The sequence below is a fragment of the Panthera uncia genome (genome assembly GCF_023721935.1).
Source record: "Panthera uncia isolate 11264 chromosome C1 unlocalized genomic scaffold, Puncia_PCG_1.0 HiC_scaffold_3, whole genome shotgun sequence".
NCBI lineage: Eukaryota > Metazoa > Chordata > Mammalia > Carnivora > Felidae > Panthera > Panthera uncia.
This window is the reverse complement of record NW_026057584.1, coordinates 44,983,155-45,003,699: the sequence shown is the minus strand read 5'-3', so window position 1 is coordinate 45,003,699 and position 20,545 is coordinate 44,983,155. Positions and strand designations below refer to the sequence as shown.

Here is a 20,545-nt window from a genome sequence, read left to right as displayed (position 1 = left end):
TTTATAGACCAGCGTAAGCAGATATGCATGCATGCTGTTACCTATCTATCAGTTCTCTTTACAAAGTTTTACAGCTGGTTGTATCTCCCATATTGGGACTCTGTAAGTAAGAAGACATTTCTTATTTTTCTTTCTACTTCTAGTGTCTGACCTGGCGCTTAGAATCCAGACACTGAGGGAGCGAACACACAATAATATCTGGCCAGTGACTTTTTAAAATTAATTTTATAATAAATGGAGTATATAAAGCCAGGACAGAAAGCCTAATAATTAGAGGTGTCTCACTGAGTGCTAAACCCGCATATTTTTTTTTCTTTCCAAAAGTCATTTTTGGCTCTTACCCGATAGCACATCTTGTGATTACATCTGTTTTCATCTCTATGCAGACTCCTGCTTACAAGGTTTCCTATTTCATCTCAAGTAACATTTTTAGTTGGGTAAATTAAAAGTCGCTTGGTTATTTCCTCATTATAAGTCTCCATGAAAATCCCCAACTTCCATGTCTGAAAAAAATAAAATCTAAAAAAAAAAAAAAAATCTAAACTTCTTCAAGACCGAATAATACTTCCCCTAATCATTGCCTGCCACAGGTTTGGTCTCACTGAGGTCTCTAAGAATCCAACACTAAACAAAAATGATTTCCATATAGGGTGGGGTGCTTTTCTTGTTGACTAAAACTGTCTCACTCCCTTCCTTTTCTCCTTTCTATAAGATACAATTGAAAGAGCCATGGATCAGGAGAGAGAAAACCTAAGTTCTATAGCCCTGTCCAAAATCCACTGCATTATTTATCTATTGTGAGTCTCAGTTTTCTCATCTGCAAGCGAAGGTACTTGGGTTTTATGTGTGCATCAAATGAGTAAATGTACTTTGTGAACTGTACAGTCCTACCTATAGTGTGATATTACTTATAGAGGCAGAAAACTCTACAAACAAATGTCAACTGAATATAGACCACTGGCCAGTACAGAAAACCCTAGCCTGACCTCTGAGAAAGTGAATATCTTTTATCATTGGGATCTAGTAACATGCAGTGAGGGCAGGTAGGGGTAGTTAGGGACTGACAGAAAGTTGAAGCTGACTATCCAAAAGAACAGCATGTCACCCAGTTGGGAAAATAAACATTATGCATCATCATGCAGAAGCATTTTGAGCAACTCTCTGACATTTAACCAACATTCTCAAAACAAATAATTTACTGATAATTTAATCTTAATCATGTTAGCACAAACAGAGCAACAGTTAGAATAGTCTCAAGGGACAGTCCAAGATATGTAATTTAATTAATTACATTACATTAAATTAATTTTGTATTGAATTACATTGATGCATTCAAGTAACTAAGCATTAAAATAATGTAGGCAATAGGGGCGCCTCGGCGGCTCAGTTGTTTGAGAGCCCTACTTGGGCTCAGGTCATGATCTTGTGGTTTGTGGGTTCGAGCCCTGAGTCAGGCTCTGTGCTGACAGCTCAGAGCCTGGAGCCTGTTTCAGATTCTGTCTCCCTCTCTCTCTGCCCCTCCCCCACTCATGCTTTGTCTCTCTCTTTCTCAAAAATAAATAAACATTTAAAAAATAAAATAATTGAGGCATTAAAAATAGTTTTTGTATCAAGCATGAACTATCTCAACCTTCCATTCCCACCTCTGGGACCCCCAACAGACTGCTTTCAACTGAAGTTACATCTGTATCTTTGCATCCTTGCATCTAGTGTCAAAGATGTAATATCCCATCATCTCTTTGAGGCTAACCTCTCTACCTTTACACCAAAACTGTGCCTTTCTATATCCTGGTCAATCATCATTGCCCTTTCTTTCTGTATTTTCAAGATCTCTCTGTCCCTGGGACACTTTCTTTCAGGCTATAAACATCCCATTCTGTCATTTGAAAATAAAATAACACAAAAATCCTCACTTGACTCTACCTCCTATCTCAGCGATGGTTCTATGTTTCTTCATCACTTCACAAGTCAGCTTTCTAATGGCTAAAATAAAAAAATAATAATCTTTATCTGTTATCTCTACTACTATTAAATACAGAATTTATAAATAATCAATCAATAAATTGTCTAAAAAATCACATTTCTTTTTTTTTTAAGTTTATTTATTTATTGAGAGAGAGGGAGGGAGAGAGAGAGAACGAGTGGGAAAGGGGTAGAGAGAGAGGGAGAAAGTGAGAATTCCAAGCAGGCTCCATGCTGTCAGCACAGGGGTTCGATCTCACAAACCATAAGATCATGACCTGAGCTGAAACCAAGAGTCAGATGCTTAACCGATTAAACCACCCAGGTGCCCCGCCTCAAAATCACATTTCTAATAATGAATGAGATGATTATGCCTTCCATTCTATGCACCAAGACAGGAAAGTAGCTGCAGTTTTCTGCAGTTTTCCTGCAAAGAAATGCTGATTAATACTTCTGAGTATTTCTTCATGTCTTTTTTCCCCAACTAGATGCACCCTCTTGCTCCTCTCTTGTCTCCATTCTGCTGGTTAGCACACATCCATCATTTATGTTTGGGGTCTCTTTCCTCCAGGAAACCAACCCTTGCTATATTAGAGTAGATACCTCTATGCCATTCTTTTTCATCAAATTTATTACATTGTGTTTCACTTTTTTGTTCATATGTTGATTCTCCTCATCATGGATGTTCCTTAAATACCAGCTAGTGTGTTAAATCATCTTTGTGTCCCTAAAGCCTGACTAAAGTCACTATAAATAAAATAGATAAATTATAAAATTAACTTTTGTTTCTATTTTGTACCCAATATGTAGGCTTTGAAGTATGTATTTATATGAGGCTTCACACAAAAAGCCACCAAATATAGCTAACCTATACATAAAAGCTGATTCCACCTAAGTTTACTATTTATATAACAGCTTAGGCAAGATTGAGTAATATAATTAGAAAACAATCTGATAATTAACTGAGAGAAGCCACTTGATTTTGAACCATCAAAAAATATATTTTGCTTGAATGATTTAATTTTTTTTTAGAGAGAGAAAGAGAGAGCATGTGAGCTGGGGAGAGGGGCAGTGGGGAAGGGAGGGAGACAGAAAGAAAGAGAAAATCTTAAGCGGGCTCCACATTCAGTGTAGAGCCAGATCCCACGACTCTGGGATCATGACCTGAGCCAAAATCAAGAATTGAACACTCAACCGACTGAGCCACCAAGGTGCCCCTATTTTGCTTAAATTATTAATCATAAATATTTATTGAGTATCTACAATATGCATAGTACTGGAAATGTATTTAACTTTTAAAGAGGTTAGAGTGGGAGAGAGCCAAAGCGTAAGAGACTCTTAAAAACTGAGAACAAACTGAGGGTTGATGGGGGGTGGGAGGGAGGGGAGGGTAGGTGATGGGTATTGAAGAGGGCATCTTTTGGGATGAGCACTAGGTATTGTATGGAAACCAATTTGACAATAAATTTCATATATTGAAAAAATTAATTAATTAAGAGTCAATAAATAAATAAATAAAACTTTAAAAAATAATAAAAAAATGTATTTAACTTTCTGGGGTTTGAGAGATTGTCTTCTTTTTTTTTGTTTGTTTTTTGTTTTGTTTTTAGTTTTTATTTAAATTCCAGTTAGTTAATGCACAGCGTAGTATCAGATTCAGGTGTACAATTTAGTGATTCAATATTTACATACAACACCTGCTGCTCATCAAAACAAGTGCCCTCCTTAATACCCATCTTTATTCTCAAGGAGCAGATGGTAAAACTAAAGATCAATAACGTCTATTGATAAATGAAACTAAAACAATGGACAACACAGAAAAGTTTCTTTTGAATGCTAAAGGTGTCATAGAAAGGGGAAGTGCTGACTACTGTCATTTAGACAAAAAGAACAAAGATATCTAGGATAATCAAAAACGTTTTCAATGGGGCACCTGGGTGGCTCAGTTGGTTAAGCATCCGACTTCAGCTCAGGTCACGATCTCAAGGTTTGTGAGTTCGAGCCCCGCGTCGGGCTCTGTGCTGACAGCTCAGAGCCTGGAGCCTGCTTCGGATTCTGTGTCTCCCTCTCTCTCCACCTTTCCCATGCTCATGCTCTGTCTCTCTCTGTCTCTCAAAAATAAATAAATATTAAAAAAAAAAAAAAAAGGTTTTTAAGAGAATGCACATCAGACCTGATTAGGATTTGAAGGATTTGTGTGTATGACAAACAGGATGGAATGCAGATGAAGGAGATAATGGAAGAAACACAGGGGAATGACTCTGCTCCGGTGTTCCCTCCTCTCAAATCTTCCCTGACCTCCCATCCCAGCCCTCCACCTCTGAGGTATTGAGTAGTAGGGGTGTCTTCCTGGTGCCCCTAGTATCCTCTATCTCTGTCTCAGTACAGACCATATGATATTGTCCTTTATTTCCCTTGTGCCCATTAGATGATTAGCTCCCTGGGGACAAAGATTAAATATTTGTTTCTGCATCATTCGGAAAAGTGTCTGGTAAACAACAGGTACTCAGTAAATGTTCACTGAATAATAAATAAATGAAGGCATGCAAGTAACTGCCTCATCGGTGTGTGGTGAGAATATCTTCTTCTGTAGAGAAAAGCAAGTCAAAACCACCAGCAGCATTATTTGTTTTTTAAAAAAAGTCAAAAATTTCAGAATCATCTGAATTAAATTCTAATGTCACTAACACACTTATAATGGCCTTTGAGGGGGATTTATATTCCCCCCGAAAGTAAATTATGACAAGTGCTATAAGATGACCAAGTGGATCTCACTTATCGAAGAGTACATTCATCTAGAACCTGACAGTTCTTTCCCACTGGCCTCTGTGATTTGAACATGGAGGTGAGCATTTGTGAGTATTTTAATCTTTTCAGATTTTTAACCTAAATTTTTCATGCACCTGAATTAGACACATACTTCTTATAGAGACATTTTTAAAAGGGCTGTTTTCTACCCCTAGGATATCTGGGAGCAAAATTCTAGCAGGACTTGGGGACACAAATGTTTACAAGACTCAGTCGGTGTTGTTGAAGGAAGGAAACTGGGAAAAGAAGCACAGAAATGGAGTCTCATTTTCCCTGAAAAAAAAGGACATGCAGCATGTTCCAAAAGTCCTGTGTGTAAGAAATATCAATGGGACAAATCAAATCTTCTAGATATTCAGACTAAACATGTACATATCTCCCAACAAACATAATTGCAAAAAAATAATAAGGACTCCAGAATAAGTTTAAAATATGGACTCAAGAACAAGCATGACTACCCCATGATCTACTCCTCAGGTGAAATCCCATAGCCTCTTAATTCTTCTTCTCCTTTTTTTCCTTTTTTTTAAAGTCTGGAAAGAATAGCATTTTAGTAGGTTCAATTGTCAGGAAAAGTAGACAACGTTCCCGCTACAAAGACAAATCCATCAGTTATGAGATTGAGAGTATAGGATGCTGCTTAACTTTGACTGCCTATTCCGCCAAAAAAATATCTAAAGAACATGGAGTCTTAACGGTTGTAATGGTGTAATACAATGCATGACACATTTACACATTTTCTCTGTTGTTGGAAAGCTCAAAGTTATACGAAACCTACAAAATTTGAGGCCATAGTACCATAATTTTTTTCCATAAGCTCCTTTTAGAAACTTTGCCTAGAAACTTTGCTTTTAGACACTTCTCTAGAAACTTTGTTGTAAAGCCATTCACTAAAAAGCATACCATTTTCCAAAGTTATAAATTGGAAGTTGTATTCCTGAGATGAACCCATAGTTAGGTAAATAACTAGAAACCTGGATAAGAACTATCAAATCTTAATTTAAAAGTACAGCAACACATCGTTTACAGAGACTATGCGTGATACCTCAATCTACCAAAAGTATGCACAAGAGTCCTCACAGTATAGCACAAATCTGACCTATGTGAAGTAACTTTATGTAAACCTTCTACAGTCACAGATTTTCAGGGCAGGAAGTGTCTCTGGGTAATATATTGCAGGTTTTACAAAGAAGGAAACTGAGGCCCAGAGAATTTAGGTCACTTCCACAAAATCACCAAGTTAGTTCATGATAGAGCTGCAATTAGAATGAGATTTCCTGTCCTGCTCCAGTCTTAATCTAGAAGCTTTTCTTTAAAATTACTTCAACAATTTATTCATGAAAGAAAGTAACAGTCTATTTAGTTGAGGCCCTCATCTCTTTAACTGCATGTTTCTCTCTGTACAAGTAGAGAGTCTTAAAATATACCAGAAAGTAGACAGGCCTGAGGGCTGATGGAACCTTTGTCTAAACACTTGGCTCAGATTGTTGTGGATATTTGTCACCAGTTTAAACTTTTAGTTCAAAGTCACCTTCTGACCTAGGGAAAAGAGATACCATTTTACAAACAGGCCCTTAGAGCTTAACTTTGATTTTGAGACAGGCTTCCTGATGAGAGATGAATAGGGGAAAAGTAATGATAATAGTGGATTCAGCTTTCTGCCAGGAAGCTACATTTTTGCTTGTAGAGAGACTACAGTCCAATTATATTACAAGAATCATGGTGTTTTTTTTTTTTTCCATCTCATCTGTTTACCCTCACATCAAAGCCTCTGTTCTTATTTTCTCCTATTTTGGGGCTTTGGGAGGTTCCTAGATAGTTATATAAGCAGGTATTTCACTTTCCTCAATTCGAGATTTAAAAAAAGAAAAAACGCTAACTTTGCTTTCTTTCATTTCTATGGAGAGTCTTATATTCCTTTGGAGCATTAACATGACCATTTGCTTAAAAGAAAACATTTAGTCTGCATTCAGCTAACTGTCCATCACAGCAAAGGCATGCTAAGATAATAACACTACCCTTATATTGGCCTTTCTAGCTAACCATAGAATTTCCGCACATACTATGAATTCTTTATTTTGAACCTGAGAACTGATAAAATCAAAAATATTATTCCTGCTTTATAAATGAGGAAATTAAGGCTCCAAACATTGTATTTATAAGAAATTTATAAGCAAAGAGTCAGGATTTTATTCCAGTCATCCAGCTCAGGGCTAGAGCTCTCTAGGTCCCACTGCCACGTTGAGTTAGTAGAAGCTGAGTGACACACACACAGCGCCTTCCTTACCCTTCCGTGGCCACCCAGGTGGAGGCACCTGCTTTCCCTCACAAAAACATTGCCCAGGGTTCAAATAAGTATGCCTTGACATCAGTAAAATTTGAGGAAAGTAAACAGAATTGTTATATATTAAGGATAGTTTCACTTTTCTTGAACAACTCTACCTGAATCAAATCTGCAAACAGTTGCCAAAATCATTATATTAGAAAAAAAGAATAAAATTAAATGAGTATGTATACTGCCAAGTTTGTGAAATGCATCCTGATACCAAAGTATAACTTTCAGGGTTTTTGCTGCTTTGCTTTTCCTAACTTGCTTTATGAATAATCAAGAGTTGGGCACAGTCCTGTCTCAAGGGAAAAACACGAGATAAATAAAAATTCTTTATTGCCCTTGCAAGCCTCCCAATTATACCTCTGCCTCCTAACCACCTCTTCTGCCCCTGCACCCCCCAACCTTTTTCCTATCAAACCTAGTAACTGGGAACAGATTGATGGAAATTATTTCAGTTATGGAGAAAACAGTCTGCAATGGCCTAATCAGGGAATCTATCCAAAGTATTAATAATATCTGTTTTTCTTCAGTGCCTATAAAGTGCAATGAATTTTAACTCAATTCTTCAATATGCAAATGAAAAAACTGAATCTCAAAGATGAGCAACCTGCTAAAGTTCACAAGGTTACCCATGGCAAAGTCAGGACTCAAATGTCAGACTCCAAAGACCCATGCCCTATTAACTGCTTATTGAAAGTGAGTGGAAAAGGAGAAATTCGAAGCATAGAAATTGTTAACTGTTAAAAACCCTAAATATTGAAAGATGGCAATACGTGGGAATTGAGGGAATTTCACAGAATCAAAAAAAAAAAATCTCACTATGAAACAATGACCTATTCCTTTTGTCCATAGGCTTGTTTGATAGTATATATGCTGTTGGCTAAAAAAAAAAAAAAAAATAGATATAGTATTGTGGTAGTGTTTATTTATTTTATTCTAAAATGGCTACATTTGAGGAACATAGAGTAAAAAATTAGAGGAATTAAAGAACAGAAATTAAGAGATATCACAAACTTCCCCAACCTCTTCAAAATTCTAAATAAATCTCACAAGACATGATACAATCATGAAGTCTCATGTTAGCTTGGTGCCTGACACTTCAGTGTATTACAATGAAGTTAATTGGCACCCTTACATACCCACAGAGAACCCATCCTTCCATGCTTTTATGCCTTCCATAGGATGCACTATCATAGGGTTCTATCCTGAAGAAACTCAAAGTTCCTCTTCAGAAACAATGGGAATCTGGTGGGCAAATTTCCATTTTGATTATACTAAGGCAACTTTTAGTTTCTATTAGAATGGATCTGAAGTGATTTTAATGTCTTGATTGTGGAACCTTCCATGGGCAAGTACAGAATGTCCAGAACAGCCATGTTTCATCCACATAAAGCGTGAGTCTCAGAGTCCATCTGATGATACTGGAGTTTTCATCCACAGCCATGATGTCCACTGATTCTGATGGCCAGAGAATAGTGAAAAAAAGATTGCAAAAGGCAAATTACCATATAATTGGCTCTCGTTATAAGGGAGTAATATTACTAACACTATGCATTAGAATAGTAACTAGGGGAGCATGTGTTATATATTAGTTTCCTATGGAGTAGGAAAGAAAAGGACAACAAACAGTAAGATCTGATAGGAGAACAGGCTCCAAGGAAAAGTCTGTAATTTAAGGCAAAATTTGGGAAGGTGACATCCAGGTGGAGTTGCAGTGAGACCCTGATTTTCATGCAGAATTCTGAATGCTTTCCCTTCAAACAGAAAGGAGGCTGAGAGCATATTTTCCTAAAACAAAACAAAGCAAAATAAAATAAAAGTCATCTATTTCCAAGTTGTTTTTCTAGAACTGAACCTGCTCTTTCCTCTAGGACTTTGCAACATTGCCTCCATAGAACAGATGTGGAAAGAAGACAAGGTAGCTCAGGTAAGTGTTCCTTTGGCAAGTTTATGGAACATACTTATCTATATGCTGCAAATGCCAAAATAACATTTAAAAGTACAAGTTTAATTATCAATATTTTATCATCCTCCGTGTACCAAACCATCACAAGCCTTGCCAATGGAACTTCAAATGCATTGACTGATTAATTCACTAATTCTGTTTCAGTTTTGTCTCTTTCTCTACATAAAGGAATTAACCCACTTTTTTAAAAAATAAAATAAGCAGATTGCAAGAAGACTGAATTCTTCTCAGGCTAATGAGAATTCCATTTGTTCGGGAATTTATTAGTTGTTTCTCAGCAAAATCCAGTTCAGTTTTACGATGCTTGAGGGAGAAAAATAAAAGCACAAACCCTTGCCTAATCTCATCAGTGGACACCACGACTTGAGGGGATATGGGAAATGGTTGTAGAAAGAAGTGACATTTTGTATGAATACTCAGAAAGACATAACACTTATAGCACCTGAAGGCCTGAACACAAGAACTCTGATGAAGTGTTCAGTTGTTCTTCCTTCAAGGGCCCAATGTCATTTTTTTTACCAGTATAAACTTGTGTAAATGAAAGTTCTTATATCAGAATCACTCATTTACCTTGGAATGACCAGTACCCTTCTGCCTTCTCAAAATAAAGTATAAGGCTTGTTTATAAAGCTTCAGAGATTTAGTGTTTATAGTCAAAGACCTGAAAACTAGGCGGGTTTTTTGCAGTTCATCTACTATGACAATCAATTAACTTCACTGTCCACCAGCCCATCCTACCAGAAATTCTAGTTCAAAAATTAGCACTAACATGAAAAACATGCTGTTCTGAATTAAACTGTAACTTAATCATTTCTTCAATATAAAGCTCTGCAAAGAGTGAGACAGAAATGGCTTAAAAGTAATTTCAAACTAGGGGCATCTGGGTGACTTAGTTAAGCGTCCGACTTTGGCTCATGATCTAGTGCTTCGTGAGTTCGAGCCCCGCAACTGGCTCTGTGCTGACACTTCAGAGCCTGAAGCCTGCTTCAGATTCTGTGTCTCCCTCTCTCTCTGCCCCTCCCCCACTCATGTTCTGTCTCTCTTTCTCTTTCAAAAATAGATAATCATTAAAAAAATAATTTCAAACTAGCATAAATGGATAATTTATGGATAACTTCAAACTACCATAAATAGGATAGGTTCCTCTACCTCAGGAGCAAGTAATAAGCATACAACTACTATTTAAGATAAATAAAAAGATTAAAGCTCTATAAATGAATTTATTTGCTATAGAAACCATCCATATTTTTAGAATTCCATAATGAAAAAAAAAAAATCTAAATCTGATGGCCACAGAACAACCATACTGGATAATAAAGATTTAGTTAAAGAAATTCATAGCTACAAATTATCTGGTAAAATTCCATAAGTGTGCCTCCCTCTAAGTCAAAACCATCATTTTATTAAAGTGTGAAAAACTGGGAAGAATGAAAAGTGCAGCAAAGTAGGGAAAGCATGAGTGTGAATAATGTGCCTACTTCCTACACAGTTTCTGCTTTCTGGAGTAAACTTCACAAAAATCTCCTGGGAGTAGGAGTGAAGAAACCAGCAACCTTTGGAAAATGAAGAGACTTGCTGCGAAGTCTGGGAAAAGATGGGTCACCCCACTTCTGTATCCAAATAGTCCCGGGAGCTGCCTTGTAAATCCCTGTGCAGTGAAGCAATTCCTCTCATTCCAAATGCAACCCAGAGCAATGCGGTTTGGAAAATAAGCTTCCAATTTTTAATAGAGATTTTTATGACTATCATATTTTCAGAGAATAAACTCTGAAATAGACATAGCTGGTAGACAGGCATGAGGTAGCACTGGGGCATGGAATGAATCGTGCTTGGCTTGCTCACACACTGGAAACCATTGCACAGAATGAAACGTGTGGGGGGGGGGGTGTGAAACAGGAAGTGGGGGGTGATGCTTCAGACCACATGGCCATGAGTCTCCAGTCTCCAGTGGAAAGATGTTTTTGTTTCTTTTGTTTTTTCCCATAGTAAACCTATATAAGGAGCCAATACAGTAAAACTCTACTGTTTGAAGAATAAAAATTTTAAATAGGTTTAAAATATAGCCCAATTAGAAATCAGGTAAATACATCGATGTATTATCAAAATGACCATAATACAATGGTAGGTAAAATTTGCATTTTAAGTTTTACACTAGACGTTCATCTCTTTGAGAGCAAAAGTTGTTTATTTTTCCATACTAACAGTTTCATCATCATAATCACCCAATAAGCATTTATTATTATTTCTATGTTATTAAGTAGTAATGGAATAATAATATCAACTATCATTTAATGAGCTCCTGCTATTTGCTAGGAGCCATACTATATAGGTGGTTTATATGTGGGATAGTGTTCATAATAATTATTTGAGGTAAATATTATCATTCTAATTGTATACATAAAGAAACCAAGACAGCGAAATAAAAAAAATTGCTCAAGAATATGCAAATTTGCAAAACCTGAGTTTGAAATAAGTGCACTGATACTTGAATAAATGGCAGGGGGAAAAAAAAAGAAGGGCACCTGGATGGCTCAGTGGGTTCAGCACCGACTTTGGCTCAGGTGATAATCTCACAGTTGGTGAGTTCGAGCCCGCATCAGGCTCTATGCTGACAGTGTAGAGCCTGAAGCCTGCTTCGGATCCTATGTGTCCCTCTCTCCCTGCCCCTTCCCCTGCTCGTGCTCTGTCTCTCTCTCTCTCTTTCTCTCTCAAAAATAAAATAAACATAAAGTAAAATAAAATAAATAAATGGTGGGAAATTTTTTTAGATTTTAAAAATTAATATTCAACTGGGATATGAATGGAATAACTATTATGTACCTAATACATAAAATGAATTCATAACATGGAGTGGAATCTGAAAAGCAGAGGTAAAAAAAGGAAAAGTGCATGTGTGTATGTGCAGTGGGAGGTCAAAACTACAAGCAATTTCTTATTTTGAGACATGGAGTTACAGCTGATCTGACTCACATTCTAGAAACAGGCCAGGTCTTAGAAGGTCTTGTGTGCCATGCTTAGGAGCTTGAACATTATTCTTTCCCCAAATTATTGGAGTCAATGGAAGGTTATAGGGAAGGTAATGATGTGATCAGATTTTAGGTTTTTTGATTTAGATTTTTATATCACAGTGGCAACAGAAGAGGTCTATACACATGCAAGTGGGAAGTGGCCACACAGGAGGCAAGGCAGGGAATTTAAATGCTACTGCAATTATCCAGGGATATAATGTAGGCCTGAACTGAGGTGTTTGGAGAAGACAGGGAGAAGAGGTATATTGAGGAAATATTTAGTGGATAAAACGGAAGAATTTAGTAACTGATTTGAATTTTGCTGGAGTGACCAGATAAGATGATGTTGCCATTAACTGATATAAGGAATACACAGGAAAAATTATCCTGTCTTAGGGGAAAGATAATGAGTTGAGTTTTAGATACACTGAACTTGAAGTGGTTATGGCCCATCAGTGGAGAATTCTGAAGTTCATGTAGAAGTTCAGGATTGGAAAGAGATTTGAGAATTATCGGCAGTTAGCTGTTAAGCAAAACCCTGAGAGTGATTGATTCCTAGATGGATCTAGGAAGAGAATATACAGGGAAGACCAGTGAACTAAATCCTCTGAGAAAACAAAGTGCTAAGGGAAAAAAGGAGAGAAGGAGCCCATGCTGAGAAGAAAAGGTAAGGTAGCTAGAGGAAGAACTTTCAGAGAGTAGTCTTTCAGGAAAGCTGGAGTGGTTAATTGTATCAAATAAAGGGGAAAGGCCTGATAAGACAGGTAGAAGGAGCCCACTGGAAACATCGCCATTTTCGTCTTCATCTTACTCCACTAGCTTAACTGGAATGGGAAAGGGAGCAGGCAAAAGTCAGAATGCATAGGGATGAGTGAGGGCATGGAAGGAGAGATAGAAAACTATATTACTCTTTTAAAGCAGGCAGGGTAAGAATTAAGAAAGGGTGGGAGCCAGACAGGGGCCCTGGGAGAGAGCTGAGATTGTTTATAAGGTAGCGGGAAAAGCACCAAAGAAAGAGAGTGGTTGTAGTTATAGAAAAGAGAACATGATTGATGGAGCAAGTTCCTCTGGGAAATGGAGAATAAAGAAAGTACAGAAGAGGAACAAATCCAGAAGTTTTCTCAAAATAAATTCAAAGATTAGGTAAAGTAAAAAATATACCACTAAGGTTTGTATCGGTGATGACTGAAATCAGATTGAATATCACTCTCTGTGTCTCATTTAAGTGCTCTAAAATTACCTTCAGGTAATTTTCCCAAATGATCTGCCTAGGAGTCCCATCAGATTGACAGGGGTGTGTACGTTTTCCCTGATTTTAGATGAGGACTCAAAGGCTTGGTGAGACTAAAGGACTCTGCAGGTTGCAAAACAGCTAAATAGCAGAGATGGACCAGAACCCATGTGTTTTCCCAGTGATTGTTGGACTGGGCTTCCTTTCCTTACTACAGTATGCAGACTGCAATAAGTCTATGATGCTTATGTTGCAAGCAACATTTCCACTGAAAATATATTTGTTGCCTCTTGAAACTGGGTTTATAACTGATTGCGCAGACACCCAAAAAAGAAAAAAAAAAAAAGAAAAAAAAAAGAAAAAAAAAGAGAGAGAGAGAGAGAGAGAACTGTGAGACTGTCTTTTCTCCTTCCCAGGAGAAACTTAAAAAAAAAAAAAAAGGATGCAAACATTTTTGAGTTTGAACATTATACCATAGAGCTACAGGGACAAGTTTCCATTAATTCATTAATCTTAATTTATTAATATTGTTAATATCACTACCTTCTCTGTAGAAGGCAACATGGGGATAAGAAAAATCTTGCATTATTGTGATTTATCTTATACACTGTTCCTTAGAGAATATATTATGTATAAGATGAAAACAACTTGATTCCTTTGGAAGGGCTTAGTTTTGAACATCAATAAAATATAATAAAAACATCAAAGCTGCCAATGTGGCCACAATTTTAAGGCAAAATATTCCATAAGACAGTCTGCTCCTCTCGTCAAGCAAATGCAAGAGTAGATTAAAAATATTGTTCTAAAAATATTGATTATAACAGCTCAACATCTTAAAGGAAATTTAGATGAAATACATGTAAAATTTACATGGAAAGAAATTGGGAGGAAAACTGAATTGTCAATATCTTCCCAACTCCATTGTTTTATACAAACTTGTACAACTTGCCCAAATTTATATAATAAAATCAATTAATAACAATTTTAGTCTTTTCCTCTATCATTACTACATCTTTCATATGTAAATCTAAATTTTTGAATGTTGTGATTCAAAACAAAACATAGTAGGTCAAAAAATGACTGATTTTTAAACATCTTATGAATGTGATAAAAGGCCACTGATGATGTATAGATTGTCCTTCAAGTGAGAGAACATTGTTTAAAAAAGATTTTTTTCTGTGGCCATAGATTAACATTATTCCAAACTTGTAAGTCCCAGCTACTCAAAACAAAGATTTCTCTTTGTGTTGTTACCTCACAGTCAGCATTATGCGCATTTCTAGACTGAACAATACAATGAATTTTAGACCTGTGGTGAAAAAGTGTTCTAAAAATGTGAAGACAGGAAGTAAGAGAGAAAATGAAAATTATATAACCACCTGGAAATATATTTTAATAAGATGTACTCATTGCATAGTAGAATGATTTACCTAACTGCTGTGAAGAAGATTTGGGCATTGAGTTATTTTTCCAGAAATGCCACAGTGGTGAATTTGCCACAGTTTCTCTACAAACGTTAATTAGGCAACTTTGTAAGTGAAAGGAATAAGTAGAATAGCAAGTTATTTCCACACCACAGTTGTGTAGTCTTGAAACAAGAAGCCAACTGGTCCACGTCAATATCAAAACGATGTTAGGCAGAGATGCAGTATAGTGGTTAACCAACAGGAATCAGAATCACCTAGACAGCTTCCCAAATCCCATCCAAACCATCTACATCAAGATATCTGGAAAAGAGGGAAGCCTAGAATCTATATCAGTAACAAGCTCTTCAGATGATTATTCAGCCAGCTCAATGTGGATCTGTGGATTGCTTACCCACTAACCTAAAGAGTCATGGTCAATGCACATGTTGTTCTGTCAATATAAAAAATTATCTGTATCTATCAATCTACCAGTCTACATCTATAGAGAGAGATATACTCTTCAAAATAAAGCCTCACTTTAGTTTGGATAAAAGTTATAGGTACTTCTAAATGTATTTTAAAAGAATTAGAAAGCAAAAAGCTGCAGTCTAATTTAAGTGCCATCCAATGTTCTTGGCTTCATGGACTACTTGGAAGTGACCAATAACAAGGGTATATCTGGTCACACAACTATATCCTGCCCAGTGAAACTAGATCTATTCCAATGAAAGTGGGTGACAGTTACACTCATTGCGGTTGGGACTATATTTGCCTCCTAACAGCTATTCTCTCTTTTATTTCTTTCGTAACATAATTCTATTCAGTAGAGTACGCTGCTAGTGCTACTCACCTAAAAGACTGCATTTCCCAGCCACCCTTGTAGCTTTGTGTGACCATATGACTGAATTCTGGCCACAAGTAAGTTGAAGTGGGATGAAGACTTAATAGTCTCCATGAATAAAGAGAGAATCACAGCCTTCGTCTCTCATCCTGTATCCAGATGCCTGGAAAGTAAATGTAACGGCTGGAAATCCAGCAGCCATCTAAGACCATAACATCAAGGATTATACCCCAGGAATATGAGAGTAGAGAACTAGAAAGAGACGGAGTCTTTGATGACTTTGTACAGCTAATATACCAGCCTTTCACTACCTAACTAAAACTTCCTTTTATTAAAAAAAAAAAAAAACACTTTAAAAAAAATTTAAACAATTGCATTCTGGTATATGCAGCTGAATCTAGATTAAAACATCCACTATGAAAGAAAAGGTTGTATGTCCTACATAATCCAAAGTATCTATTTCAATAGTAATGAGTTTAAAACAATTTATGAATTTTCAAGTATCGTAAGCTATGTATTCATATTCTCTACTTCCTATAAAATGATCCAATCCAAGTACTACTTAGTAATGTACTAAGTACCATTTAAAACAATCTGGGCCAAGTAGTACTAAGTAATGAGCACTTGTGTCTTCAAGTTTGTATTACAATAATGAGATAAATGGTAGATGTGGCATAAAAATGGAAGAAACCATGATATAAAAAGGACTCTGAGCCCTTCATCTCTTAGTAATCAGAAGCTGGCTTGGGTCCAGGATATCAGTGTAGGGTTGCAACAAGAGGGTTGCAAATTTATGGTCCATGAGCCAGACTTGGCGCTCAGAGATATTGTATTTGGCTTATGCAATGCTTTCTGGAAAACACTGGTTTTGAATGCCTTAAAGTGGGCATATGCATCTTCAGTTCTCCACAGGCCCATCATCCCCTGTTGATATACAAACACTCACTTGCTTCACTTGTTTATGTCACCTACCTGGTCTCTGGAAATAAAATGGTACAATGCTGCACCTTTCCTTCTCCCCATTCTTTCTCTGTTGTTGAAATCAACGATTCATATCAAAGATTATATTCTCAGATTAAGTCTGTCCATTTCTAATAACAAAAATGTGCATAACTCAATAGGTGTTAGACCTTTGTTTAAGAGTATAAAAATTACTATAAATTTATAGTATTTTCTCCTAGAAAAAACAAATGGGGAACCTTTTTTTTTTTTTTTTTTTAGCGTTTATTTATTTTTGAGACAGAGAGAGACAGAGCATGAACGGGGGAGGGTCAGAGAGAGAGGGAGACACAGAATCTGAAACAGGCTCCAGGCTCTGAGCTGTCAGCACAGAGCCTGACGCGGGGCTCGAACCCACGAACCATGAGATCATGACCTGAGCCGAAGTCAGCGCTTAACCGACTGAGCCACCCAGGCGCCCCTAAATGGGGAATCTTTTAAAGCATCCCACCACCACCATCACAGACACATATACCCCAAAACTCATGAAAAGCTGATTTTGTCTTCTTAACTCTGCTTCTTGTTACTGAATAGTGTCAACTAAAGTTAGCCCAACTTCCCTTCAGTTCTTAGGAATGTGAAAAATTAATTCAGTTCTTATATTTATTGATAGGTAGTAATTATCTGGGCCTATATGTCCTAAAACTTTATTTATTTACTCTTATCTCATCATTCATAAGTATTTCTATCAGGCAGACACTGTGCTTATGTTGACATTTCTGGTAAATAAACACAGTCAAACAGATAAAAAAATATACCTTGAAGTCTTGAAAAGAAAACTATAAAAGCTTGTAAACATGTAGTTACCTGTGATAACATGTGTCTACATTTCAAAGGGGACATATTTTTACACAAAATCACTACCACATTATATCAATTAGTTATAGCCAAAATTTGAAAAATATACTTGTTTTGCCTGTGAACCTTAGCTATTTCTTTAGTTTAAAGCATTTACTTGAACTTACTCTTCCCCAAACTTAAAATCACATGGAGTTTCAAAATTCTGACACTTTTATTAAGCTTGTGTCAAGCCTGAACAGGGGGAATAAAGTATTGCCAAGTATCCATTCAATGTAACTGAAACCAAAATATGAACAGTAAGTAAGTACAATACAAGTTACAAAACTCTGAATATACTAGATTCTGGAATTCTTGTGTATATTACCTTTAATTTGGGCCATACAACTTTCTATTGCTATTGAATTTTTATCACATATTTTCTCCTGGGTTGAGTAATAAAACAGAGGAATTTAAGTTTTACCATGTGTATGTACGGAATTATACTTTTTCTGTAAAATCTGATGTTTGGGATTCCGATTGCTGTGCTGTTTGGTTATATAGGGGGAAGAGGGGTTGGTATGGAGATGGAGACTGTTTTGCACCAAATATCAAATTTCTAAAATTTAGGTAAATTAATATTAGAAAACATTAAACTCTCCTTATTTTTCAATAACACCTACAGAGTAATTACAATTATTTGGAAAAGTCTTTTAACATATGGCTTATTCCATATACCTTATGAAACACTCTTTTCGTTTATTCACATGATCAATTATTTCCACACTTTATAAAAGTAAGTTGTTTATTTTAAAGTATATTGACATGGAAAATTGTGTTAATTAAGTTTTAAACTAAAGTTGTTGATTGTTTTGGTGGGGGAGGGGAGTGAACTGTTCCTTTTATAATTAAATTTGCTATTTCTATTGTAATTTTTCCATATTTTTTCCTCCCCTTTCCTGACTCCTAGTACCTATTCAATTATTTTCGCCTCCCCTCCAAACAACTAATGTTTTTCACACCATTTCAAAGAAACTCAACAGTTTTACCTTTTATGAATTGCCTCGTTTTTTAAAACATAAAAAGTAACGTAAAAAGTTACAAGATTTTAGAAAGTGCCCCCTCTATGGGACTCTGGACAGATTGTTGGGTATTCATTTCACATTCTTATTTTCACTCTTTAAATGATTTTTAGACCTTGTGGCCTGTAGATTAATTTTATGAACATCTTCAGAGCAAAAATACACAGAAGCAGGTATTAAAAAATATACACACACATATGCATATATCTGTATATATATATATATACACTCAAAATATATATAAAAGACAATAACAGAAAAGTTTAAATGTGCTAAGTTTTAAAAGCTTGAGTTTGATGTTAAATAGTTATGAAAATCTATATGGTCTATTATGAAAAAAAACATGTCTGGAGAATAAGGATTTAATAATCAGTGGAACCAATTTAAATGTTTTCTTATATTCTATAGCAGCCATGCATTTTTGCTTAACCATACCATGCCACCCAACTCTAACCATGAGCAAATTTCATAGGAAAAAAAAAATCGGTAACCAGGCAAGATTTGCCTTAAATCAGAAAAAAGAAATGAAACTTGTGTCTAAAGGATAATGCCCATGCAAATACTCCATGATAAATACATTATATATAAGGCATGCCGATTTGCAGCCTTCCGCCATCCAGCAGGGAGCCACCACTGTCCTGATAATCAAGTCAGTAGGGTGGGAAAATACCACTGTTTAAGAAATCTGGCTTCTATCAGCCTCTGTCACGGACAAGTAAACGAGACTGTCTCTCAGTAAGCAAAAGTGGTTTAAGATCACAAATGAAAATGGGAAAGAAGTAAAAGTCTGTAAAGAGAAAAGAATAAGGAGCCAAAGACAAAGAAAAATCAGTTATCAGAGTGGCTGCAGAGGTTTTTCTAAACAAAGAATTGTATGAAGCAGCTGAAGTTCCGTACAAAAAAGACTCCACCCTACCCAGCTCCTGCTGCGACTTTTCCTTGCTCTGAAAACTCCAGCCCACAGAACAGAACTCCTCTGACTAAAAGTGCTTTTAGTGCTCCGTTTTAAGCACTCTCCATTTCTTTAAACTTCCCACTGTCCACATTCAGGCAAAAGGACTTCTAGGGTTTCCCAGAAACATGCAGCCCAACGGCAGATGGAGAAGCTCCGCATTTACAAATATCCTGATTGTCTTCCGAGAGAGAGCCGTTTCCCAGGTGCAAATCTGCCAGCCCCCTTCTCAACTTCAAACCAGAACTTCCTCTTCACGCTCTTCCTTCCCGAGGCTTAACATTCCACCTATTTCCCAAACCGTGCAGTAAACACCACAAGCAAAGCAAACAGCAAACTCACCATCCTCGCCTTCTTCCTGGGCTTTTATTGAGACAAACTGCCCTAATAAAACAGTAAGAATGAGGAGAGGTCTTGCTTCCACCCAGTTTGCCATCATGTCTAAATATTAGACATGTGGGTCCTCCTGGGAGTGAAAAGTAGATTCTAAGGTTATTGTAGCACCATGAAGTCAGCTGCGGGCTCTTTTAGCACCAGCCCCAGGGCAGCCTTTGCAAACCCCCTTTTTCAGCACCAGCTCCAGCACAGTCTGAGAAAACTTTTTTCAAGCGATGCAGCTTTAAATAGGAAGAATGCTGCCTCCACTTCTTTTCCTGCCCCTTTTCAGCTTGTTCAGGCTCATAACCATCCAGTGTCTGCCAAGCAACGGTCTGATTGATGGTAAACAACCAAATCAGAACACGCGCCTCTGTGCCTTGAACTGTCCCTACTTCATTTATGTTTTAAACACAAATGAGGGCTTAATCACAGGAACAAATGTTTATTTCTCTTTCTCTTTCTTTCTTTCTTTTGTTTTTTAACAGAAAGCCTGTTAGAAGGAAATAGTCCTAGTCTCCCCTCCCTAATCCTTCCCCCAGACACACACCCCTTCACTTTTTTCCCTATAAGCTACACAGCCTTTTTGCCTACTCTTTGGTGTCTAGATAATTCAGGACTCTTGTCCACCTTAAACTTTCAAAGGATCAAATTTTAACCCTTTCTTTTCATTGAAGAGGAAGTATTCTTGTCTCCTTGACAGACTGTGTTTCTTTTTCCAGATTCAGTTTCTTTTCCCAGATTCTGGAAGGGGACTATTAAAACTGTGCCCAGGTAAGCTTCAGGTGAAGGAAACTGCTTGAGAT

At 36.7% G+C, this 20,545-nt stretch overlaps 1 protein-coding gene across 1 annotated transcript in view; it reads right to left on the bottom strand.

Annotated features, from left to right (window-relative positions):
* COL5A2 (collagen type V alpha 2 chain) overlaps nucleotides 1-20,038 on the bottom strand; it is a 148,240-nt gene extending 128,202 nt beyond the window's left edge. The window contains exon 1 of the mRNA XM_049615353.1: nucleotides 19,707-20,038. Within this exon, the coding sequence (XP_049471310.1) occupies nucleotides 19,707-19,803 (97 nt within the window). The 5' untranslated portion in view covers nucleotides 19,804-20,038. The remainder of the gene's footprint in view (nucleotides 1-19,706) is intronic.
* Nucleotides 20,039-20,545: the final 507 nt, after the last annotated feature.